Genomic DNA, 27,163 nt, shown 5'->3' on the forward strand with positions numbered 1-27,163 from the left:
ATACCTGCTGGTCTTAAAGCATTGAGTTGAGTTTTCTCAAAAATATGGTCTTAAAGATAATAAAAGTATATTTAATTTAAAAAAGTTAAAATATTAGCTATTGCCTTCCTGCAGTATTGCTGGTTATTTGTTATAATAGTATCTGTTTACAGGCTGTTGAGGGATGTTCTACACCTATGAACTTAAAGTGGCATTGTTGCATAGAGGCCTGTTAAATCCTTATTTTTTTTTATTTGTTTTACTACTGCCACCTACAGTGGCTAGGAGGCACATGGTCTCATACATGTAATGGAAAAGTGACAATTTTAATATAAACTGAATTGGTTAATCCCTTCATCCATTTTGGACACTTATCCTGATCCATGTTGCGTTTTATTTAAGTAATTTTAGGATTTCGAATTGTTGTATGCTGTGGAGAAGTACACAAAGTGATAGAATTAAAGTGATTTTATTATAATAAATAAACCTGATATTGATTCAAGCAAGCAAAAGGTATTCGGTCAGATGTCTTCCACTGGGACGCCTGCTGACATTTAGACAGTTACGGTGCATTGGATTGTACCCCAACCCCCGATACAACACTGATATTGGTGACAGTGGTGTTTCCTAAGCCCTATGCATCAGAACCTTTTCAGACTCTCTCAGGTTGAAATGGTACACACAGTGGTAAAATGGAAACTGCTGTAGTGCATAACCAGGAGGTAGATGTGTCTCTGTGGGCTGTAAAAACATATCCAATTGGATCAGTATATTTTAAAGGTTATTTCATTACGGGGAGAAGAGTTTCAGTCAGATATTTTCTTATATAAATTTATAAAAAAGCTAGGAGTGAATAGTAAAGCCTCCCGCTGTCAGGGGTTGTCCTCTATAAAACATGAGACATTTCCCCTAATCTCAGGCAAATACTCTGAGGAGAAGTACTAAAAATAAAAAAACACACACAACCTCTTTTGTAGAGGTTTTTGGATATTCAGCCACACGGGTCCAAACAGATGCTTATCTTATTTTCTAAGATTTGCACAGGGTTTGCTGTGGATGGTGGAGTACTTTTGAAGGTGGTTAATTATCACTGGCCGCATGCCGCAATCATTTCCACTGAACTCAGGAAGCCAGAAGGTCAGCAAAGTCATCTGCAGTCCAGGAATTTAATTAGGGCTGTGCATGGATTCTGCCGCCCGGAGGCAACTCACCCACTTAGGGATCCACCGCTGGACTTGTAGAAAGGGAGGGACGGGTGAGGTAGGAAAGTTAATATCATCAAGAATCTAAATCTCAAATGCTCTGATCTCATTTGGAAGTGCTTGTGAATGGAGAGCGGGGTCTGAGGCAGACTTTGAAAAGCACCGACTGCTTCCTGTGCAGATGAGGTTGGTGGAAGAGGAAGGGAGACTCTTTTGGGAGGCATGGTTAATGCAAGGCCTAATTATAAGAGTTGGCAGCAAATGAATTAAAACTGACCCGGAGCCAGTGTGCTGAAATTAAATCTAATCTGACCATATGAACGTTTGAATGTAAAATTAACAGCCGTTACGGGAAGAGAGCATCGCAATTGAATACCGAAGATCCGTCAGGGGTTCGACATCAGTGGATAACTCAATCTAGGAGTAACTTCAAAACTTTAAACTCAAATGAAATTTTAGGAAAAGTGTGTTACATGCGGCAATACAATAAATGTCTGGTACATTTTTGGTTGATCGGTTTCCCAAGGAAACTAAATGTCAAATGTAATGCCGCACAGCAAGGGCTGCCAGTCTGTATCGAATGGATGTGTGTTATATTCTAAAGATGTATCGTGTTAGACTCTCCAATATGCTGCAATAACATAGAAAATGTTGCATGTGAAATGGAGTACATGTCAGTTTTTCTAGTCGGAGGGAGTTCTACTCAATCTTAGAAAACCGTTCTATCTCTTCTGTGGCAGTGTTTATTTTTTATTTTTATTTTTTTTTTTTTCTCCCCCAAGTTGCAAAATGCTTCAGCTGTCAGAACTTGACCCTTATTATGGGAAATGTAGGATCCAGCGTTTTTTGAGCTTAATCATACAAGTCACGCCATCTACTACATTGACTTTAACCTTTTTTAAAAAAAAAAAAAAGTCTCGTCTCTTGCAAGAGCATCAACTAAATTGCTGGAGCACTTTTTTTTTTTTTTTTTTTTTTTTTTAAAAAGGTATCTCTCTCTCTAACCACACACCCAATACTCTATTGTAGATTTATTCTTTTTTTTGAGAAATCTCTGAGGCTTTGCAAATGCTGTCCTAAACACTGGACCTAGTGGCTGAATCTCTTAATCACTTCCTGCTAGACAGTAACACTGAGGACCGAGGGGTGTGCAGCTAACTGACACTGTGCTAAATGACCTGTAGTCAGAAAAGCTTTCAAACTTTGTAAAATCCAGTTATTTCTCACTTGAGACAGAGTTGCGACGTGCAGCCTTCAACACTCATTGACTTTGTCAATGGCAACTATAACGTGTAAGTGAAAGAGCACTGTGGCCTGTGTCCTCCCATCTCCTATTTAGATGGACTGTTTGCCCTTGAGTAAAAGGGGGGGAGAGAGAGAGAGATGGTAAGGAAACCTTTTATGTGATCTTCACTGGCACTTTCACAAAAGCCCCTACCCCACTGCTCGGGAGTGACTCAAAGCATCTGTCTCCCATCATTCAGTGAAGATGAAAAGTCAAATTTGAATATTGTGCAATCATCAGTGGTTTGTTGTTTATCTTCCTCCAAACTCATTCCATCATCTGTGCTTTTTGAAAATCTGAAAAACCTACACTTCTACTTCTCTCCTTTTTAGCTACCTCACTCAGAACCCCCTCCTTGTCTGTAGAAAATTGTAAACAATCCCTCCAAGTTAAAGATTTGACTGTGAATGTTTTATTTATTTTGGGGCGGGGGGGAGACCTGCATGGGGAGAAAAAAAATGGATCTCCTCTGTGGTCCCTGCAAGGCTTTGCTATTTACACTGTCTGGAGACACAACTGAAAGAGGGAGAATAAAAGGAAATCAGCAAGGGTTTTTTTTTTTTTTTTTTTTTTTTTTTTTTTTTTTTTTTTTTTTTTTTTTTTTTTTTTTTTTTTTTTTTTTTTTTTTTTTTTTTTTTCTCTCTCTCTCTCTCTCTCTCTCTCTCTCTGCCAACACACTTTTACACCCACACACATGGGCACAGTCGGTGTGCGGATTCCCCGTCTGCTGGGCAGCCAAGCCCTTCCAGCTATGTCTCATCACACACACACACAGAGCTGTTTTGGTTCTTTCCACCCAGCATGGCTCCCTCTATGGTTCATCTTTCAACCTTTCAAGGAAGCGCCCCCTCCTGCTTCACAGGCAGTCTTGTTATTGCCATTTCAAAAAATAAATAAAACGCAAGGCTTATTTGTTTGATTTTCTACAATGCAAAATCCAGTCGTGTTATTGTTATTGGCAGCAGACTGCTGGGGGCGTGACAGGAATTTGGTTACAAAGCAACATGAGATAGGAGCGTCTGTGCCCAGGAAGGAGGTCCGATCACTGTGACATCTCGGGAGCACCGGGCCCCGATATGATCTGGATTCATATTACAGAGCTCAGTGACAGGGGTCTCTATCTTCCTGTCTCAGTGGGAGCCAGTGGACTCCAGTAATGAGATGTTAAAAGCTAACCTCCTCTCATTACTCCTAACACTGCCCCCCCCCCCCCGCTCTATTCCTCTCTCACACGACAAGCTCAGAGCAGCTTTTAATGAATATTTTAGTGCCCTTTGTTCTCATTCTGGTGGCTGCTTTGGATCAATGATTAAGACCATGCTCCCACCTGACAACCCCTCCATCCAAACTACTTTCTGCAGGCTTTTTTTTTTTTTCTTTTTGGCTCACCTCAACTTTATGTACAACCACCCCCCCCCTCAGGAGGAATACCATCATTGACTCGGTTGATTAAATATGAGATGTGTCTGGGAGGGCGGGGTGGGAGCAGTTTGTTGGTGGCCCTGATTGTTTCTTTTTTGAAAGCTGTGAGTTTATCCAGTCACATAGTCAGGGGTATCCTCAAGAGGATAGTCCTTCCACTTCCGGGATTGCTTCGTTGCTGCCAGAAATACCGCCGTATGTCCTTATTTTCGACCGGATGTCCGTTACCTTCCGCTTTCTTTGTGTTGGAATTTTAAACTCGGGTGGATTTGAGGACTATGGTTAACTGCTCCTCAGATCTCTGCAGGGTAAATCCAGACAGCTAGCTAGATTATCTGTCTGAGTTTTCTGTTACACAACTAAAACTTGTGAACGTACACAAGCTCCTTCCCGAGGCTATTTTGCAGCGGCACCGGTGCTCCGTTCGGCGCTTAGCGCCGCCCATAACGATTGTGATTGATTTAACAGGGGTGTGATTCTTCCGGATAAATCGGGAAATCTTGCTTTTCCGACCTGAAAATGAGACTCTCGTAAATCATGCAAATCCGCAAAAAAAATTTTTAGGAGGGGGGGGGTGTTAAGGTTAGGATAGCCGATTGGTCAGGGGATAAGACCTGAACAAATCAGGTTACGTTACCTTGCGTAATGGACGCCGTCTGGCCAATAGTAGTGATTGAAGGGCGGGTCTTGGTGTAGGAATCGTTATTTCAAAGCCGGGAAAAAGAGCTCTACGCAGCGAACACAGATGTGCTGGGCGAGCCGTCGGTGGAAGCTAACAGAAGCTAGCTGGCGTAAACTGACAGCTGACCAGGGGTCTCATTTATAAAACTGTGCGTAGGATCCTTACTATAAGTGTACGTGTGCCCAAAAGCCCAAATTGGCCTACGCCGAAAAAAGTCAGATTTATAAAACAGTGTGTACGCACACCTGTAAGCAATGTTCCCTTTATAAATCACAGATTGACTACAAGCGTGCGTACATGGATCAGGCTCTTATCCCGCCCTGTACACGCCCATTTTTAACCATAAATAGTCAATGCAAAGCACCTCGTGAATGCTGATCAGTATGTTAATGACCCTGGCAGCTCGTTACACCGAATCATGCCGAATCATGACGACTGGCGGAGAAAAAGAAACAAAACTCTCAGACGCTCGGGAATTGCTGCCAATTGAATTATAATTTCGGCCTCTTGTCACAGTGTAGGGAAACCGGATCTATAGACTACTTTTTATTCATAAAATCTTCCAAATCAGCAGGCATTACGGTACTCGGGGACAGCTTCGATATACCAGACGTATATAATAAGATTTAACAGAACTATATATATTATATCCAAACAAGCCTTAGTGATGAAGTTGAAGATTATATATATAATATTTATTTAAAAAACACTTGGCTATCTGACATTTCCCTCTGGAAAACAGCCGGTTTCACCCAGAGTGGCGAGGACCTGTATTTGGACCGGGATGGCACGGTTCCGGCGCGTTGCCCTCTCTACTGGACCCAATTCAGTACATAGATCCAAGAGCGCAGCTATATTACTATTACAGCTACATTAGGGAATTTAAATCGGCATATGAGCCAGTCATCGTCATGGTCCCTGAAGTCTCTTTCTCTCCTGTTTCTTTCATTGGCGTAGGCCTCCTGCAGGGCCAGCAGTGCCATCATGCAGCATTACGCACGGGTTCACCGCAGTATTTTGTGATTGTTAACATCTTGCTAAAATCACAGTATCAACTAGTGGTATCCCCCACCCTGAGATACAATTTGAAGACGAAATAAAGTTAAATAGGCAAACACACTTTTCTTCATGCAGGTTTTGTTATGAACAGTATTAAAGTTTGGACGGATAATGAGGACATTAAGTGTAACGATTGCGCAAGAGCTTAACGGCTGTATTTTCAGACTTTGACATTTGATGATATATGCACAGTTTTAAAGACATATTTAGTTATTTACACTGTGTTCTGGCATTATCTAATGGTAGGGTATTTGTTGCTATCCTGTATTCCATGCAGTCGGGCCATCCCCTCCTCCTGCGCTCCGTAGCGGACAATGTGACGGCTTGATTTAAGATTTGAGTTGGAGGTGTTTATAGAACAATTATCACTCTGTACAAGCGCAAATAACACTGCTGGATTTCATCTTCATGATATGTGAAGGATGGTGTGAAGAAACGTGCGTGAGGCATTAATACTTAAACATATTAAGAGTAGCCTAACCCTTATTCCCACATGTACTTTCTGCAGTCTGACTTCAGTTCACCACCTCACCATCTGCGTCGCCAATTCCTATTTAGTCTCCAAAATGTGCGTACGCACGGGTCAGAGTTTGCGTGGAGGACCGCACATTCTCCCGTCAAGTTTTTTTTTTTATAAATAACCTTTGCGTGGGAAGTGGTGTACGCACATTTTCAGCCCCGTTTTGTGCGTACGCCACGTTTATAAATGAGACCCCTGGTGTCTCAAAGCTACCAAGTGATCGGCGGAGACAGGGAGTAGGCTACATGTACTTGAAAGAGTCCGGCAGTCGTGGCAGACGAAGGTCCAGTTGGAAGTTTGGATGGAGAGTCCACTGAAGTCCACTGTGGTCTGAAGGGAGAATCCTCGCTAGATCACTAGTTTGCGGTAACAGTTAGTCGGGAGGCTGACAGCTAACGTTAGCCAGCGGAAGCTAACCGTTGATCGACGGTGAGTAACGTAGCTACGCTACACAGGCTGGCAGCAGAACGGAGTCCAGAATTGATAAGTCACAGCAGGGGATAGAAAGGTGTTGAATGACCAACACCTAATCTAAAACTTAGGGTACTTAATTTACTAGAAAACACAACAAAATATCAATTTCGCGGATTGTGAAGCGGCGATATTCACGGCAGCGTCCTCACGTTCCAACATAATTTTTTTGAAGTGGTAAATAGCTACATGTTTGAGTATCCTCAATGTATATGGACTTTTAACCCTTGTGTTGTCCTCGGGTCAAATGTGACCCTTTTTTTGAAAATGTTTTTTATATAAAAAAAATATGGCTTTCAACCAAATTGCTGAACATTATCATGGATGCATGGATAGGTTTTATGGGTTCCATACAACGTTATATGCAGGTATAATTAATGATAACTTGCATTGAATTTTGGTTTGTTATATTAAATTTTGTTGTACGGGGCCTCGGGAAAAGTGGGGGCCCCTCCTTTTCTCCCCCCTTTGTCCCTTTCCCGGCCCCCCACAAAAAGATAAAAAAAAAAATGGGGGAAGAAAAAAAAAAAGGGGCACAAACAAGGGGAGAAAATTAAATTTAAAACAAAAAAAAAAAAAAAAGCCCCCCCACCCCCTTACGTTCTGCCCTCCACCCTTCCTTTTCTGCCCTTCCCCCTTGTGTGTTGCCTTTCCCTTTGTGTTTTGCTCTTTTTGCCTTTCGCCCCCCCCCTTTCCTCCTTCCCCCTCCCTCCTTGCTAAGCGCGGGTGGGCTGAGAGGGGGTTGGAGCGGGGGGGTTTTGTCCTTCGCTGTTTTTCTTCCCTCTGTTCGGTTTGTTTGTTCTTTTCTTTTGCCTTTTTCTTTTTTTTCTTTGCTTCCCTCCTGTTTTTTTGTTTTTTTTTTTTTGTTTTTTTGTTTTTTGTTTTGGTTTTGGTTTCTGGTTTTGCCTCGTTTCCCCCCCCCCTTCCCCCCCCCCGGTTTTCTCCCTCCTCGGCTTCTTTCCCTCCCCCCCCCCTTTTTCCCCCCCCTCCCCCCCCCCCCCCCCCCCCTACCCCCCCCCCCCCCCCCCTCCCCCCCCCCCCGCCCCCACCCCCAAACCCAAGGGGTGGTGGGCTCTGTGTTTGGTGGTGTTTTGGTGTTTTCTTTGTCTTGTGTTTTCCTTTTGCCCCCAGCCTTTTTCTTTTTTTCTGCTTGCCCCTGCCCCCTCCTCCCCCTCCCCCCGGTGTGCTCTCCCTGCCGCTTTGCTTTTTTTTCCTTCCGCCTGTTTTTTTTGGTTTTGGTTTGGCTTTTTTCTGGCTTCCCCCCTGCCCTCCCTTTCCTTTTCCCCCCTTTGCCCGCTTGGTTTTTTCCGTTCCACCCCCCCCCCCCCCCCCCGCCGCCCCCCCCCCCCCTCCCCCTGTGTGCTCCCCTCTCCTCCCCTGTGGTTCTTGTTCCTTTTTTCTGTTTTTTTTTTTTGTTCTTTTGGTTTTGTTTGTGGTTTTTGTGTTTGTTTTTTTTTGTTTTTTTCTGCTTTCTTTTTTTCTTTTTCGCCTCCTTTGTGCTTTTTCTGGTTTTTTTATTTTTTTTTCTTTTTTTTTTTTTTTGCCCCCCTCCCTTCTCCCCCCCCCTTGTCTTCCCCCCCCCCCCCTTTCCTTCTTTTTCTTTCTTCTCCCTTCTCCTTCCTCCCACCCCCCCGCCGCTCTCTCCTTAAGCGCATGTTTTTCTTCTCTGTTTCTTGCTCTCCTGCTTTTTTTTTTTTTTTTTTTCTTTTTTTTTGTTGCTTTTTCCGTTTGCCGCTTTCACTTTTCCGGAGGTTGTTGTGCTTAAATTATGGGTCACCCCCCTCTTCTTTTTTTTTTTTCTTTTTTTTTTATTTTTTTTTTTTTTTCGTTTTCCCTCCCCTTTTTTTCTTTTTTTTTTTTTTTTTTTCTTTTTTTTTTTTTTTTTTTTTTTTTTTTGTTTGTTGTTCGTTGTTTGTTTCTTGTGTTTTTGTTGGTTGGTGTTTTTTTTTTTTTTTGTTTTTTTGTTAGGGGAGTACACTCCCACCTTTTCGCTTTCTTTTTTTTTTTTTTTTTTTTTTTTTTTTCTTTTTTTTTGTTGTTTTTTTTTTAATGATAGACTTTTTTTATTAATATAAATAAATTTTTTTTTTATTAGCCACCCCTTTTTTTTTTAATTTTAACCTCCCCACCCACCCCTCCCCCAATAAATCAAGCTTTCCCCACCACCTGCTCCTGACAACAAAGAAGCACAGGCGGCGCCTGCCAACTTTAAAAGGGTTGCAAAAAAAAAAAAAGTTATTTGTATACATCTTTTTGTTGTAATATTTTTCTTTTTTTTTTTTTTTTTTCTTTTTTTCTTTTTTTTAATTAATACTGATTTTTGAATTTTTAATTTTACAAGTACATTAATTAATAAAAAAAAAAAAGTTTAAAAACACTCACAAACCTTTCACTTTTTTTTTTTATTTTTGTCCTTTTTTTTCCCCCCCTTTTTTTTTTTTTTAATTTTATACCAACCAACAAAAATCTGTATATTCTCAAATAGTAAGGTCTTAGCCACTATTAGTTGTTGGATGATGACCTGGCCAAAGTAAAGTTTAGTTTTCACAATTATTCATTGTAGGATTATATTATTGCAATATGTAAATCCAGATTGACTCTTAATTTAACATATGGTTGGAAGAAGTAAAAATTGATGCAAAACGTTTTAGTTTTTAAAAATTATGACTTTTATTATTGTGTAATGTCAGAAGGACTTCAACTGTTTTGCCAGTCAAATTAACTTTAATGAGTGCATATTGAAATATTACACTGTTGGTTGGCAAAAAATGCATCTCAAAATGCATCAGATTGATGCTTTAAAATATGGAATATTTAAAATTTTCTTCCGGGGGAGCATGCCCCCGGACCCCCCCAGAGGGGTAATATCCTTCTCACCTTTTTCACCCCTGACCCGTTTTCATGCCTGAACAGTACTATTACACATCTCATAAACAACGCATGCTGAGTATGCAGGTTAAGTCTGGCAGATTCATTCAGTAAGCCTTCTAAATGACCACACAGTTAAATGAAAACATCTCAAAGAAAAACAAACTGTATACAGCCTTCCTAAAAGGATAGGTTGAGGTGCTGTCACCGCATCATGGGTGTGCTGTATATTTCCTGCTTTTTTGTCCTATGCCAATCACACCTATGTTTAAAGAAATGCAAATATATACCGGAGCATGTTTTTATTTTTTTTTCTTCTATCCTGGAATGCTGTGGAGTAGCCAGACCTTCCTCCGCGGCGCTGTGGAGGAAGGTCTGTCAATGCAAGACTATCAAGAGGAAAACGGAAATGAGTCAAATGGTTGTTTAATCAAGTGTCCTTGTTTTTTGTCATAATTTAGTGATTTATAAAACCGATGGCTGAGGAAATAAAAGATTTTGGTAAGTTTAACCAAAGTTCTTTTACATCTTTTAAGAAAGATTTCACTCTAAGAGAAGGAATTATTCCATACTTAAAGTGGCAGATGGCTGTTAAATGTTACATGTCATCATCCAACAAACTATGTTACATTACTATGAAAATAATCAGATGTGAATGCAGCGATAGGAACTCAGCCCATATTTTACATAGCGTGCACCTAAGAGGGAGAAACAAATCTTCAACAAAACAAGAGAGCTAGATTCACTTATACATTCCAAATGGGTGTGGTTGGTAAACTGAAAGCTGAAAACATGCATAATTGCTTTCAGCAGGAAAAGAATCAATTGTCAATAAAAATGCCAACCAACCTTGTTTTTCATCATTCTAGCATTTGTCTGTTGCTCTAGCAACAGGCAAATAAACTTACTTTGGTTCTTTCAGAAGTTGATGATGGATATACAGTATGTAACAGACCGAGCAGTGACCCTGTATATTCCACTCCCGAGGCCAGATGTATTAACGATGTGTATGCCCGGTTGAACAGACCAGTGTACACACTGGGTGCATTCCGATCACCTAGCACTTCCCTGTGTGGAAGTGGACTGCACAGGGTATTCAGGCATTAAGATTCCAAACCGTAGGGCGCAGAAATGCTCAGTTCGGATGGAACTGTGAAATTCCATTCCAACCGATCTTTGAAATTGTACTTTGCGGTTCTTCTTCTTCAAGCATGCACAAGTATTGATATGCAAACAGATGTTTAAGGTTGTTTCAGCATCCATTTATTTTTTTTGCTACCACTGGGAGTGGAAATTAGGCTTGTGCACGTGCGCCCAGTTCCACCATGATTTATTACACGGAATCATGCATATGGGCTGCTTTTAGAAATGTAACAAACAATTGTCTTTGTGCATACACACCCAGTTTTAGTAGTGAATCTACAGAGTTATATGATTCTGGCCCCAGAGGCTCACGATGCATGAAGTGCCATCCCAATGTCGTGCCTTGCTACCCAACCACATCAGCAGCTTTGTTCCACATCACCCGCAGGCTAACGTATTGTTTTTACGAGCCTGATTTCCTTTTAATTACCCTCCCACCCCTGGCCACGCCATGGCCATGCAAATAAAATGTCAATTGAATGACTGCATTTGATACAACTGCTCTCCCGCTGGTTCTCCTCCTGCCACTGGCTTCTGTTGTTCTGAAGCTGTGACTTTCCCAAAAGCAACACTTTGTGATTTGTAAATATACGTGTATCCTTTTTTATTTTTATTTTTTTATTTTCACAGCTCAGGCCCAGAACACACAGCATGAATCAATTAAAAGTAAATCATGCATGGTGTATATTAACAGGAAAACTGTCACCATGTGTGAACCATGGTTCCTTTTTTTGTGCTTGTTTAATCGCCACTGCAATGTACAGTATGTTCTAAAGGTGCAAGGCTTTTATCACTGATTATTATTTTTTGATAGACGTAAAGGGGCAGCAACTGAGGAGAACATCCATTAAGTCTTGTTGAGATCAATACTATTATTCAATAATTGTTGAGATCTGTGAATGCGGGCTTATTATCACCATTTAGTTTCACCTCTGAAGAGATTTAGATAATCTGGCTAGGAACATTGTTTTTAGTCCTATCTGTCTTCATTGAAGCTATGTTGGTGTGCTGACAGCAATTGTTTTGGTGAGCAGTACTGGTGGGAATGACCATATATATGCAAATAGGACCCACAATATACTAAACAAAGATTGTCCCCTGGAGTTGCACTTATCAATATTTTTTTATATGAAGATCAAAATGAGAATTATTCCCATCAGATCGATACAGAGCTTTTTTTAGTGTCTTTCGGCTTATATTTTAGATCTTTTATGTTCTTCAGCTTTAGCGCTTTTGTTTTATTTTTACCACTTTCATTATCACAGTTTCCAGTCGCAGGAGGCAGCTGTTTTCAGTGGAAAACTTTGGATAAGCACACTGTCCGCTAACATCCTACCACCAAATGGCAGCTGCCAAGGTTTGCAACTAGATTGTTAACATGATGAAGCATTGAGTTCTAAGAGCTAGATTTATTTCTCCGGGGTTAACAGGCAGTGGGTTGTAGGGATGTCCCGATCAGCTTTTTTCGAATCTGTTCGAATTGTCTAAGTGATAAGGAAAGGTGCTTCAATGCTTTCTTAGTTACCTCCTTTAGCATCGGATACACTGGATCATCCTTTATGAAAGGAAAGGAGATAATGCTGTCCCACAAGTCCTTGCGGCAGCAAAATTTAAAGCGACTCATCACCATTTCGCCGTTCATAATCATAATATTAAGGTGCGCAGTAGCGCCGGCAGCTGTAATTCTGTACGCACTGTGCGTACATGACTTTTTTTTCTGTGAGACATCTCAACACATCTTATACTAATGATAATGTACTTTGTGGCACCGTCTGAGTGGTTTTAAAAAAAAAAAAAAAAAAAAGAAATAGTTAATGCGAGAACTTTATTCTCCATCCCAACACGTAAAATTACAGCAAGATTGTGAATGAATGGATCGCTGAATCCAAAGTTACACAGTGCACCGGACAACTGTTTTTGTTTTATTTATTTATTTATTTATTTATAGCCCAGAGCAGCGTCTGAAACAAGTTAACGGTTTGTCCTCTGGCTTATTTCAATATGTTTTATTTAAGGTCACTACAGATAGGACTACATTATTTTGACCATGTGTGAAAGTAGGAATATAATGTGAGAATGCGCTGCGCGGATCGGCTCTGACGGCATTCAAATCGATTACCTGAAATCCTCCACCTACACCAACCCAAATAAGTTGTTTTCACCCTTTCCACAGTCTCTGTAGGCTATTGCTTTTAAATGATGCATTGTAGTGATGTATGAGTGTTTTCTTTAAAGATTTACTGTAGTGATGAGAGAGGCTGCTTTCGGTAACTGTTAATGTTTCCATGCGCGCAGTATAATGCCACTGTAGCTGATATCGATATTTAAACGGCAAAACTAAAAACTGTAGTTATAAACTTGATAGCTAAAACATAACTCAACTTTTAGCTTCTGAAATAGTCAATGGATTTACGCTGTTGACTGCTGTCCTGTATGGAGGACTAAAAATGACAGAAGGAAAAATAAATAAATAAAAGTAGAAATAAATACAGAAATATAGTGAAAATAAATACATTTTGGTAACATAAATGGCTATTTCTGTATTTTTACATGTATTTATTTATTTTATGCATTTCTATGTATTTATATATTTATTTATATATTTATTTATGTATTTATACATTTATTTATTTCTGTATTTCTACATTTATTTCTGTATTTCCACATATATTTTTCCCTGCGCCTGTATGCTAATTGAGTGGGGGGTGCCAACATCAGTCTGAAGGAGGATTGGTTAGAGCGATGTGATCGAATCTACTACTACTGCCTTGATTTCACTGGTACAAGGAAGCCTACTCTGCTGCTTATGTGCAGGTTGAACCATAGGGTTGAACACCCCTATACAGCATAGTGTATATTAATGATAAACAGCTAGATTTTCAAAACTGGAGGAATATATAACCACCATAAACGATATTTTGAGATAAAATTGTGATAAAAGAACTTCCACTGTGGAGTCCATCCAAGCCATGGATGTATTAAGAGAAGCAGGTTAGCACTAGCACATAATCGTTTTGTTGGCTAGGTGCTTCTGCGGACATTGTGAGGCTAAGGCGTCGGCGGTGGACAGCGTCGGTGTCGAGAGGTGGATGCCTACTGGGCACTAGTTGAGGGTTTAGTCCCGGCCACGGACATTACCTGCCTGACGCTCCATCCCGGCTTTGATGCCTGCTGCCTCAACCCATTCTCGCTGCAGGTATACCTCAACTTCAGGCAGGAGTATGGTCCTCTCCAAGCCAACAGACCACAGTATGTTTAGATGAGAGTAATTTATAACACTATTATGTTATTATACACTTCTATTATAGTCGTCAGTTGTCTACACAAATAACCAACTGTATCAAAATAATTAATGTACATACTGTAACTATGTATGTATGTATGTATGTATGGATGTATGTATGTATGTATGCCATATTCTACTGCACTTCATACTATTCCTCCTGCACATACAGTACACTTATTCTTACGTTACCGTTTCTGCACTACAATGGTACTGTTACCACATTGCACATATCTGTCTATGTGGTTCATACTGAATATCCATATTTATTCCGTTTTTCTTATAATATATTCTGTTAATACCCTGCATATATCTATATTCTTACTATGTTACTCCTACTACATTGCACATATCTGTACATGTTGTTCATTACTTACACTTAGTTATACATATTTGATTTTTTTTTTTTTTTTTTCAATTCTGGTTGGACGCAAACTGCATTTTGTTGTCTTTGTACTTGTACTCTTCACAATGACAAAGTATAATCTAATGTGTTTTATTGATGCTGAGGGATTAGCAGATTTTTAAACTCTGATGTGCATACATACCTTTTATGAAATAGAATAACCTAAAATGTTACATCAAATAAGTTATCACTCTTGATCATATTGACTATGTTAATAGGATTATTAATATCAACATTGCACCCCTATCATTCTCTAGGCAATTCCGATACACAGCCTACAGGCAGGTGGTCTGATAGACATATGGGTTTTGGCAAGAGAAAAACAATTTTTTGGCGCGGAGAAAAGAGGGGCAATCAATAACTATATTTTGTTTTCACAAAATGAACACAATCACAAAGTGTCTTGTATAAAATGTATTCATAATTTCATTGATAGTAACTAGGAGTGTTGGGCAAGTTACTTCCAAAATGCATTTCATTATAGATTACTAGTTACTGTCATTTCAGAGTAATTAGTTATATTACAATATTACGGTCTCTGAATTGTAATCCTTTACACTACTTTTGCATTACTTTTAGAAGTTTGACTTGGCAGGTAGATTGTGAATTTCACCACCAGATCAATAAAGTCTCATCTTTATCAACTTTAATACATCATAACAAGAGTTCTCTCAAGACACTCAAGTCACAAATAGAGTAGGTCTAGACCACACTATAATTTACAGGGACCCAACAATTCCAGTAATTTCCCCCAAGAGCAAGCATTCAGTGTGACAGTGGCGAGGAAAACCTCCCTCTCAGGAAGAAACCTGGGACAGACCCAGGCTCTTACGGAGTTATATTCCTATCTTTAATCAAGAGCGCATTCTTTCAATTTGAGAGCATTTCTCACTGATATTACGTTCAGATTTTGTAATAATTTCCCTCAAAACCTTGCTCTCACACTCAAATAGTCACTGCTCGCGCTTGGATTTGCTCTGCTTGCACTCAAACTTTCTGCTTGGACAGATTTCCTGCTCTCAGCTTTGAACCTTCTCCTCGCACTCAGGCTGATTCTGCTCGCTTGCAAAGTTTCTGCTCTCGGATTTCTCCTGCGCGCTTGGATTTTTTTGTGTTATAACCCTATCAAAAGTCAACAACCAATAGAATGCCAGCTGTAGTGGTGACCAATGAAATGATCCCAACCCCGTTGAGGGTGCGTTCACTTTACTTTAGAACGTCTGTTGAGGGCGACTGTAACCTTACTGTAACCAAGTTTATATATCCCCGCGTCGTTTATAGCTTTATTATAAGTATATGTCAACAATGTGCACAGAATGGTCGACGCACTTTCACCTGCACCCGTCAGGAAACGGGAGAAAGCTTTGAAGTGGGACGTATGAAGTTATGTCCACAACTACGAGGGTGAGTAACATAACTGAAGCACCTAGCTAGCTAGCTAGCATATGGCCTAGCTTGATGTCCAGAAACAAATAGACGTGGTTTAATGTACCTAAACAATGATCAATGATTACCAAATTTCTCTCTCGTATTGCTCCTCATAACCACTGAAAACTGTCAAAAAAATCTAACCAAAGTCCAATTATTATGGACGTTATGTGACTGATAACTGATTGATATCTGATTGATCATTGTTTAGGTACATTAAGTTACCACGTTAAGCTTTTTCACGTTAAGCGTTAGAATGTCCCGGCTGCTGTTGAGGGAAACTGTAGTCTATAACTTCCTGAGCGACTGATCCATTTTTGCCCCCTTTACATAATAAATATGGCTATGAAATGGAACATGAAATACATAAATGAGGCAATACATATATAGGAATTAGTCATTATAGTTCAATAGCCTAAATACATATGTTTTACTTATATTTATTTCCGGGGACTTTTATTTATTCCGTCTATTTATATGCACGTTATATTCAAAGGAAGTTTAGTTATCTCCCAGGCTCAGACTAAAAGCAGCAGCAAGCCTGCCTGACATCAGTGCATAGCATATCACTGCAAAGTAAATAAAATATGAATAAATCACGAGCGCGTTAGATTCCCAGGTCAGCTAGAGCGGGTAACGCAGCTCTGCAGACGGACCAGAGTCAGTCAGCACCGGGGAGCGAACCGCGGGGACCAAGCTCACAGGGCTGGTAGCTAGCTGCTAGCTAGCTGCAGCAGCTAATATTAGAATATTAGACCCAGCACCGGAGGTCTGATCCCCATGATTTAAAACGAAGATCAAATAACCATTTGTTTTTTAATACCTGTTTATGAAATGAAAATCAAATGAACGAAAAAGTAGACGGACCCAGTCTGTTAAGTACAATTTCACCACTAATAAAACAGATCTAGAGAGGATATGCTTTTTTTGCAACTTAAATGTTATTTTTTTAATTAATACAAAGCAAACTGAGCAGAAACAAGTATTTTGTTGGTTTGTTTCTCTTCTTCCAGGTGTGACTGAAGTACCCGTTGAGCTGCATCACAGCTGCACTATGTGCATGGACCTGTGCCAGTCAGCACATTACTCACCTGTGTGCAGTGGACAGGCAGCAGTAGCACAAACCAAGAAGGTTGGCAAGTCTGATAATAATGCAATTGTAAAAATAATAATAATATAATAGTAAAATCATGTTACATACACTTATGTTTCTTGCTTAAATTCACAGGGTGCACAACCATTGTTTTCTCTGTTGACATGAATAGGTGCCTGTAATGTCTGCCCATAAATTCAATCAATTCAATAAATGTTGATAAGTATCACTGATATTTCTTAAATCATTGTAGTTTTTCAGAGCAATAAGATACAGATTATTAAAACCATGTTCACATTTGCAACAAATTGAAACCCTGATCAAGGCAAATTGTTTTTTCATGTTCCATAACATTTATAAAAAAAACCAGTACAATTAAATTTACCAGAGCTGACACTTGGTAAATAGCTTTAATTTACCTTGTCAAAACAATGAGTAATTCATAACAAATTGCACAATATTTGACACAAAACCTTAAAAGTGTATGGTTCATACTACGGTGAAGCAGTACAATGTGCCTATAGGATTTACTGTAGCAGGAACATTGATATTGGCAAACAGATGACTCAGGTTCAGGTGAGTTTGTGAGCAGGGTTATGAATAAAGATAAGATAAGCCTAGTGTTCACAAGAGGGATGATTCAGGTATGGCAACACAAATTAAGAATAATTCAATTAAATAGGAGGTATGTACAACTAGTAGAAGATAAATTAACTATACAAGAGCAATTAAGGTAAAGTTATGAGGTGGCAAGCTAAAGTATAGTCAATAGCATGGAGTCAAGTCAACAGTGTACACCAGAATAATATATACTGTGATTAAGTAATGATACTTACTGTTGTCTTTACTAATATAACAACACAAAAAAATAATATAGTATTTGATGCAGTATGGAGAACGACCAAGTCCCATATGAACCCAAGAGACTTTAAGTGCAGCTGTTGATGATGTTCACTACAAACAAAACTTGCAGATGGTTGTAGTCTGTAGCCAGTCATACAGTAGGTAGATCTGGAGCAGATGGTTGTAGTCTGTAGCAAGCCGTACAGTAGGTAGATCTGGAGCAGATGGTTGTAGTCTGTAGCAAGCCGTACAGTAGGTAGATCTGGAGCAGATGGTTGTAGTCTGTAGCCAGCCGTACAGTAGGTAGATCTGGAGCAGATGGTTGTAGTCTGTAGCAAGCCGTACAGTAGGTAGATCTGGAGCAGATGGTTGTAGTCTGTAGTCAGCCATACAGTAGGTAGATCTGGAGCAGATGGTTGTAGTCTGTAGCCAGCCATACAGTAGGTAGATCTGGAGCAGATGGTTGTAGTCTGTAGCCAGCCATACAGTAGGTGGATCTGGAGTAGCAGGGTGAATTCTAGCTATCATGGGTTGGTGATATGACACACACAGATCAACAGGGGTCAAACCCCTCAGCCCCACCTGGATGAAAAAAAAGTAAAACAAAATACTTGTTTTTTCAGTTCAGTTTGCTTTGTATTAATTAAACAAATAACTGCTATTTAAGGAGCAAATAAGAAACCATATCATTTCTAGATCTGTTTTTATTATAGTGATAAAATTGAACTTAACATTACAACGTTTTATACAGATTGCTATGAATCTATTTTCAAACTAATGTTATATGAAGGAATGAAGACTAAATTCTGATGAACAACACACAACAGTGATGCAAAAACTGACACAAACAATCCAGTTTCTTGTGTTCTTTCAGTTATATTACAGTTTAGGTTTTACTACTGGCTCTAACATGAAATTAGCCAAATCCCAGGAACATGGTTAACCAAACGAGGAAAAAATACAAAGTAGGGTCATCACATATACACATACTGTCCGTCATATGTCGTTAAATCTAGCTAGCTATACAATAAAGAACATATATTTGTTTCTGGACATCAAGCTAGGCCATATGCTAGCTAGCTAGCTAGGTGCTTAAGTTATGTTACTCACCCTCGTAGTTGTGGACATAACTTCGTACGTCCCACTTCAAAGCTTTCTCCCGTTTCCTGACGGGTGCAGGTGAAAGTGCGTCGACCATTCTGTGCACATTGTTGACATATACTTATAATAAAGCTATAAACGGCGCGGGGATATATAAACTTGGTTACAGTCAGGTTACAGAGCAGCCGCCCTCAACAGACGTTCTAAAGTAAAGTGAACGCACCCTCAACGGGGTTGGGATCATTTCATTGGTCAACACTACAGCTGGCATTCTATTGGTTGTTGACTTTTGATAGGGTTATAACACAAAAAAATCCAAGCGCGCAGGAGAAATCCGAGAGCAGAAACTTTGCAAGTGAGCAGAATCAGCCTGAGTGCGAGGAGAAGGTTCAAAGCTGAGAGCAGGAAATCTGTCCAAACAACAACATATCTGAGTCCAAGCAGAAAGTTTGAGTGCAAGCAGAGCAAATCCAAGCGCGAGCACAAACTTTGAGCACAAGCAGAGCAAATCCAAGCGCGAGCAGTGACTATTTGAGTGTGAGAGCAAGGTTTTGAGGGAAATTATTACAAAATCTGAACGTAATATCAGTGAGAAATGCTCTCAAATTGAAAGAATGCGCTCTTGATTAAAGATAGGAATATAACTCCATAGGCTCTTGGTAGGCGGTGTCTGACGGTGCCGGTTGGGGGTGTGATGAACAGTGGCAATAATAGTCACAATAAAGATAATTGAACTACGACTATAAATAGTAGTTGCAGTAGTTCATGGCGTAGCAGGGCGTTACAGGACGTAGCAGGGAACTGCACGGCGTAGCAGGGTGTAGTAGGACCACGGCGACAGCTGCAGCCATGATAAGGGCCACCCTAGTCCAAGGAAAACTGTTAGGCAAAAAAAAGAGTGGTCACAACACATGCACAACCTAAAACAGTCCAGTATGAAATGTCTTCTTCCTACCATTAGAAGTAATTTTTAAATGTTTGTCATATACAGCTAATGATAGATACAAGTTACGCTACCTGATGAGTATTGCAGACATGTGATGTTGCACTGTGACCCACGATGAAGCACTTATGGTCCAAGATCCAGTAGAGAGAAGCCCTCTGTCTCCTCAAAATCTACAGTGCTAGGTGCATCTATCCCTTCATTACTGGCTGCACTCTCTGCCAAAATCTGAAAAACGCAGAGGTTCAAAATCACTCACAAAAATAGGATACAAGCTTAGTTACCAACTGGATCAGAAATAATAAAAAAAAGGAGAAATAAAACCAAAGCAGCTCTGACATGTCAAAACCTCTAGTGGCAAAATCTAGGAGATTTCAGCATATTGATTAATATATAAATTTGGACTTTCTAAATTACCAGAGAGTAGCCTACTGGGATACAAAATCGTGCGGGAGAACGATCTGAATTGAAATGCGGGGGAAACGGGGGTGTTTGTGCTAGCTAGCTAGCTGCCTGACAAGAGCTCATAGCTAGCTTAATAAAATGCGGGGGAAACGGGGGTGTTTGGGCTAGCTAGCTGCCAACAGCTCATAGCTAGTTTAATAAAATGCGGGGGAAACGGGGGTGTTTGGGCTAGCTAGCTGCCAACAGCTCATAGCTAGCTTAATGCAAACTGCATTGATGTCAAGGCAGACAGTTACGAAAACCTGTTCTAAAGCTCAGTCTCTCTCTCCCTCTCTGTATACTGAATCCCTGATGCAAGGATTTTGCAATCAGCGCATTTTTAATCCAGATGAGGGAATGATTTCAGACGCAATTTTAGCTACTCCTGTCATCAAATCATCAGCTACCAAATGTTTGCTAATGCAATAGCCAAGTTAACATGTATGTTACTAGTTAGATGGTGGATTGCCCAATACATACACGCTCAAATCACTTCTTTATTCTGAAATTATTAGGCTAAAACATTACAAAATCAGCCAAAATAAGAGTTACAAGAATTAAAACTAAGCCTTACTCTGCTAAGAGCTCTTTTTCGGTGCAGGAATTTCTGCAAGTGCTAGCTAGCACTTGGTCCTCCAGTCCTGCCCGCGCCAGATTCAGGTGAAAGCTTTGATGGTGGTGGACTTGATTCCATCGAGTGCACCGAGGGAACCGCATCGGTAATCAGCCTCACATGGTCCTTACTCCAAAATCCCATCTGAGACTCCAACAAATCTCCAGGTCTATAACTCTCCGGAGTGAAATGAGCACCACAAACGACAGAGTGTGTGGTGACAGACGCGGCAGCGAAGTCTGCTCACTTCACCTGCACAAAACGCACCCAAAAACGTTTCCTGACAGACTGGACTTTGTGCAACCAGCACAAACACAATAAATTACTATTAATTCAGTTATGAATTGAACCTGCACATTGCTCTTTAAGCACCGCCCGACTCATTACACCGTATTACACACTAGCTGCAGCATTCATAGGTAGCCTGCGTCCAGAGATGGATAGATGGATCGTTTGCTTCTGTCTGGTTAGCGACACGGCCCCCAGCTAACCAATCCTTCTTCAGACTGATGTTCGCACCCCCCACTCAATTAGCATACAGGCGCAGGGAAAAATAAATGTGGAAATACAGAAATAAATAAATAAATGTATAAATAAATATATAAATATATAAATAAATGTATAAATACATAAATAAATACATATAGAAATGCATAAATAAATAAATAAATACATGTAAAAATACAGAAATAGCCATTTATGTTACCAAAATGTATTTATTTTCACTACATTTCTGCATTTATTTATTTATTTTTCCTTACGTCATTTTTAGTCCTCCATAGTCCTGGGGTCTCATTTATAAAACTGTGCGTAGGATCCTTACTATAAGTGTACGTGTGCCCAAAAGCCCAAATTGGCCTACGCCGAAAAAAAGTCAGATTTATAAAACCATGCGTACGCACACCTGTAAGCAATGTTCCCTTTATAAATCACAGATTTACTACAAGCGTGCGTACGTGGATCAGGCTCTTATCCCGCCCTGTACACGCCCATTTTTAACCATAAATAGTCAATGTAAAGCACCTCGTGAATGCTGATCAGTATGTTAATGACCCTGGCAGTTGTTCTTCGTTACACCGAAACATGCCGAATCATGACGACTGGCGTAGAAAACAAACAAACAAAAAAAACTCTCAGACGCTCGGGAATTGCTGCCAATTGAATTATAATTTTGGCCTGTTGTCGCACAGCGTATGGAAACCGGATCTATAGACTACCTTTATTCATCTTCCAAATCAGCAGGCATTACGGTACTCGGGGACAGCTTCAATATACCAGACGTGTGTATATAATAAGATTTAACAGAACTATATATTATATCCAAACAAGCCTTAGTGATGAAGTTGAAGATTGTATATAATATTTATTTAAAAAAAACACTTGGCTATCAGCCATTTCCCTCTGGAAACAGCCGGTTTCACCCAGAGTGGCGAGGACCTGTATTTGGACCGGGATGGCACGGTTCCGGCGCGTTGCCCTCTCCACTGGACCCAATTCAGTACATAGATCCAAGAGCGCAGCTATATTACTATTACAGCTACATTAGGGAATTTAAATCGGCATATGAGCCAGTCATCGTCATGGTCCCTGAAGTCTCTTTTTCTCCTGATTCTGCTGTCCTCCTGCAGGGCCAGCAGGTCCATCATGCAGCATTATGCACGGGTTCACCGCAGTATTTATGTTTGGTCTACAACAATTTGTGATTGTTAACATCTTGCTAAAATCACAGCAACAACTGGTGTCCCCCACCCCGAGATACAATTTGAAATCGAAATGTAATAGGCTAACACACTTTTCTTCATGCAGGGTTTGTTATAAACCGTATTCAATTTTAGACCGATAACAATTACGTAAGGATTGCGCGAGAGCTTAACGGCTGTATTTCCAGACTTTGACATTTGATGATATATGCACAAAATGCATTAAAGACAGATATTTAGTTATTTACACTGTGTTGTGCAGTTATCTAATGGTAGGGTATTTGATGCTATCCTGTATTCCATGCAGTCGGGCCATCTCCTACTCCTGCGCTCCGTAGCGGACAATGTGACGGCGAGACAGCGCTGATTAAATATTAAGAATGAGTTTTTATTTAAGATTTGAGTTTGAGGTGTTTATGGAACAATTATCACTCAGTACAAGCGCAAATAACACTGCTGGATTTAATCTTCATATGGTGTGAAGAAATGTGCGTGAGGCATTATTTTTTAATACTTAAACATATTAAGAGTAGCCTAACCCTTATTCCCACATGTACTTTCTGCAGTCTGACTTCAGTTCACCACCTCACCATCTGCGTCGCCAATTCCTATTTTGTCTCCAAAATGTGCGTACGCACGGGTCAGAGTTTGTGTATGTAACTCCTTTTACCGTCGGTGTTAAGGAAAAGTGGTTAGGAAAGGACTTAGGAGGTTATATTTTTTTGACTTTTCGACCGCAGCCCAGGACTATGGATCCCTTCAGGAGTTAAAGAAAGGCATTCTCATCAGCTTTGGTCCAGAGATCCTCTGAATGACTTAAGTTACTGATTTATTTAAGTTATTCTCTTGTGGAACCTTGTTGTGAACCCAACTGGCACTGAGAGAATGATGGAGTGGACGAAATAAGTGAGTTCAAGTAAGAGTCACTCGCAGCAACAGACAAATGAGGACATCTCTCAGACTGAAGATGAGTCACGCTGCAGTAGAACCAACATAATCATAAATGGCAAGCTTTATGAGACGGTCTCTTTAATACACTGCATACTGTCTTGCAGAATTGTAACTGTGTATTGATTTTCCCCTAATGTGCCAAAACGTACTGCTTCACAATCTGCCACTGATGAGAAGCACACCTATTTATCTTTGATTTACTCTGTCCTTCCAGCCTTCATTCATGCTTTTCAATCATTTTAATTTGAGTCCTTTACCTTTGTCCATCAACACAGCATTTCAGAAAGGTTGTCCTTCTGAAATTGTTATTGTCGGAGAAAACATGTTCCTGTATTGTCATAAAACAAAATGCTGCAGGCAAGTCGTCCGTATCAATATGTAATTTCATCTACAAATATGTTAAACTACAGACCATTTTGCGATTGGATCACACCAGCCGCGACACCAAATCGCACCGGGGGTGCAAAGTGTCAGGGAGCTTCTCTACTTTCTACCCCCCTCCTTCCGCCGCGATTGCTCTGACGACACCCATTTTCAAACTTGGCCGTCATTTTAATCCCAACTACACACCCACACAGTATCGTAACTGCGTCTTGCATCCTGCGTTTGCGGTGACCCAATATTGCCGCAGTTACAAACTCCAGAGGCCCGTTCCAGGTAGGAGGTTTAACAAACTCTGAGTCTAACCCTGATGTCTGAGTTGATTTACCCTGAGATGGGAAACTCTGAGTTTTCGGTTCCAGAACAGCTGATATGAGTTGGTTCAATCAACTCGGAGTAGGTTCGCTCAGGGTTACGCGCGTGCACATAAGGCAGTATGAATGGAGCCATGATTCTACGATTCACCATGGTAACAACCACAAACGGGTTGGCGGAAATACTCATGCGCACATACAGCGAGTTTGAACATGCATTTCGTTAAAAAAGCAACACAGCGGCTGCTGCTGCAAAAGAGAGAGAATTGGTGTGGGAGAAAATTGCTGCTGGAGTCGATGCGTACGCATTAACAGTGTATTAATTTCATATTTAATCACAGTTAACTTATAATATTAGGCTACTGGTGAAAACTGGAATTGTAGGCTACACCTATAATTTTATTCAGGTGCAATCCTGCGGCGAAAAAGTAAACTATACTAATCCCATTCTGAGGCTGCAGCACCATGATCATTAACAGAACTATAATGTATAATCATTTATTTCTTTTTAATGGCTCTCACTGGTTTGTGTCCAGGGAACATAACACGTTTAAAAAAACGTTTCAGAGCGATCACACTTTTCTGACAGCTCTACATACAGTGGCTTTACTATTACAGTATGATCTGCATCACTGTTATAAAGAAAACTGCCGTTTGCAAAAAATGTAATGCGACACAAAGAATCTGCTGGGATGTTAAAGCCTGTCCACGATGTTGAACTAGTGGAAGGATAAGGTATCTACATATCTAATAGACTGTGATTAAAAAATACCTCAGGACTCGGGACTCAATATCATCTCCCGACGTAAACTCTCTGAATTAATGCAGCTTTTTCATCAACGGGATCGTCGACAAAAGGACATGACATGTTTGAGAAAAACATTTTATAGTCTGCCTAACATAAACCAATACGTTTTTTTTATTCATGCAGATAACAAACTGCATTAAAATGCGCCTGATACAGACTGAATCAATGAGGAAATGAGTTTTCCCTCCCTCTGAGAGGGAGAACGAGAGAAACTCAAGGTTTTTCCCCCCGTTAATGGTGGAATATTGGTGTTAAGTGTAAACGTACTGGTTGAAAATTACTGGAGGTCAAAAAATAAGCGTAATTTCATTGATTGTCATGCTGTTGAGGTGCTCTAACAAAGCCAGAGCAGTTGTCCTTATAATTATTGTATTTATAGCATCTATAGTGTTCATGTACATGTAAACCATCATTGGCTTAGTGTATAGACTGTAAAACACCATGCAGTAAACTGTACACAGTCACCATTTTTTTAAAGGCAGGTGCACTGCACATTTGTTGAAATAGTATATGCATGTGTTTCATACATTTGGACCGAGGTTGGAACAAATGGAACTAATCACATTTTGAGTCAAAGAATGCCCTGAATTGGTTATGAAAAAACATGCTTCTTTACAATGATGGTACTGTGTAAGTCTTGTGCAGTATGTGTTCATTGCCCTCAAAAAAAGATTTTGTCCCCGCTTTATTAACCTCAATTAAAAAATTAAAGGACACTGACAGAGCTCAAATGATCGAGCACATGCGTTAATGTAGCCCCCTCATCCTCCCTCCATCCTTTACCTCCCTTTTATCATTGTTCCCCCTTGTTTCCTTTTTATCCATCCTATTTGCCTGTTCTTTTTATTTTATTTTTTTCTCGTCTTTGCTTCTTTTCTCGCTCCCTATGTTGGATGACTGAGTGCTTCTGTCCTTTAAATGGGACCTCCCACTTTCCTCTCTCTCTTAACACCAGGCAGAAGAACTTTGCCCGAGGCATCGAGCAGCAGCTCCCAGATGGCATGGTGGTGGCATCGGTGCCAATGGAGGTCCAGTGCCACGAGGAGCTGTCTGACCCTGTTCCGGACCCAGAGTACCTCACAGGTATGAAAACATATTTCATAGTTCACTCTGTTATCCCCCGGTTGTGCGATAGCACTTCATCATTGGCCTGTCGGAAATCCACATTACTCAATTGCCAAACAAAAAAAGATTTCAACTTCTCAGGGCTTGATAACCAGCATCGAATGCTGTTCAAGTGGCCCTAGGTGTTTGCTTCCACATTCTGACATTTTAGCCGTCATTTATAATGTTTGGGGAGTTTGCCATGGTTAGGGTGAGAGTGGAAAGTTACCCGGTGATGCAAACTTCATTCATATGGGCCCCAGTTAGGGCTGCACAATGTATTTATTTTATTTATTTTTTTTATCCTCATCACAATATTAACTTGCACAATAAACACATTGCGAAAGGTTGCAACATGTTCAAAACAGGTAAAGTCCACACAACGGTTAAATGCTAGAGTCTGTTGGTTATTCAACTACTTGCATCATTTGTAAATTGGAATAATGAGATCATTATGATTTTTGCCATATCGGGACAATATCTATACGTAAATAGTAATATTGTAATTGTAATATTGTTATCGCGATATTCTAAAACGGTATCGCATATTGGGGGTGGCAGTAGCTCTGTCAGTAGGGAGTTGGGTTGGGAACCAGTGTTGCTGGTTCAAGTCCCCATACAGACCAAAGTATGGTGGTGGACTGGTAGCTAGAGAGGGGCCAGTTCACCTCCCGGGCACTGCCAAGGTGCTCTTGAGTAAGGCACTGAATCCCCAACTGCCTGGGGGCGCCTGTCCATGGGCAGCCCCCTCACTCTGACCTTTCTCCATTAGTGCATGTATAGGTACTGAGCATGTGTGTAATTCAGGCCTGTGTAGTAGTAGTAGTAGTAATTATTATTATTTCCCTTGCAGGATTAATAAAGTATAAATTATTTATTTTCCTCATATCGTGCACGGCACGCCCTAGCCCCAGTGTAGATATCCTAATGGGTCCACTCAGTAAACAATAATCTTCCTTGGCCTTGTAGGGTTTTGTTGCATAAAGGGCTCACATCTGAGTGTTTACATATGTTTGTTGATGAAGTGGCCTCGCTAGGACCTCTGATCACATGGTAGCTGTACCCTTTCTTTACTTTATACATTTTTTTTTATATTAACAATAATTAAAAATTACCTCTT

The 27,163-nt window shown here is 40.2% G+C and overlaps 1 protein-coding gene across 4 annotated transcripts in view; it reads left to right on the plus strand.

The window, feature by feature from the left end:
- astn1 (astrotactin 1) overlaps positions 1–27,163 on the plus strand; it is a 566,677-nt gene that overhangs the window by 201,665 nt on the left and 337,849 nt on the right. For all 4 annotated transcript variants that reach the window (XM_039816837.1, XM_039816835.1, XM_039816836.1 and 1 more), the window contains one exon: positions 25,895–26,022. In XM_039816837.1, the coding sequence (XP_039672771.1) occupies positions 25,895–26,022 (128 nt within the window). The remainder of the gene's footprint in view (positions 1–25,894; positions 26,023–27,163) is intronic.

Source organism: Perca fluviatilis, chromosome 11 (genome assembly GCF_010015445.1).
Source record: "Perca fluviatilis chromosome 11, GENO_Pfluv_1.0, whole genome shotgun sequence".
Classification (NCBI taxonomy): domain Eukaryota; kingdom Metazoa; phylum Chordata; class Actinopteri; order Perciformes; family Percidae; genus Perca; species Perca fluviatilis.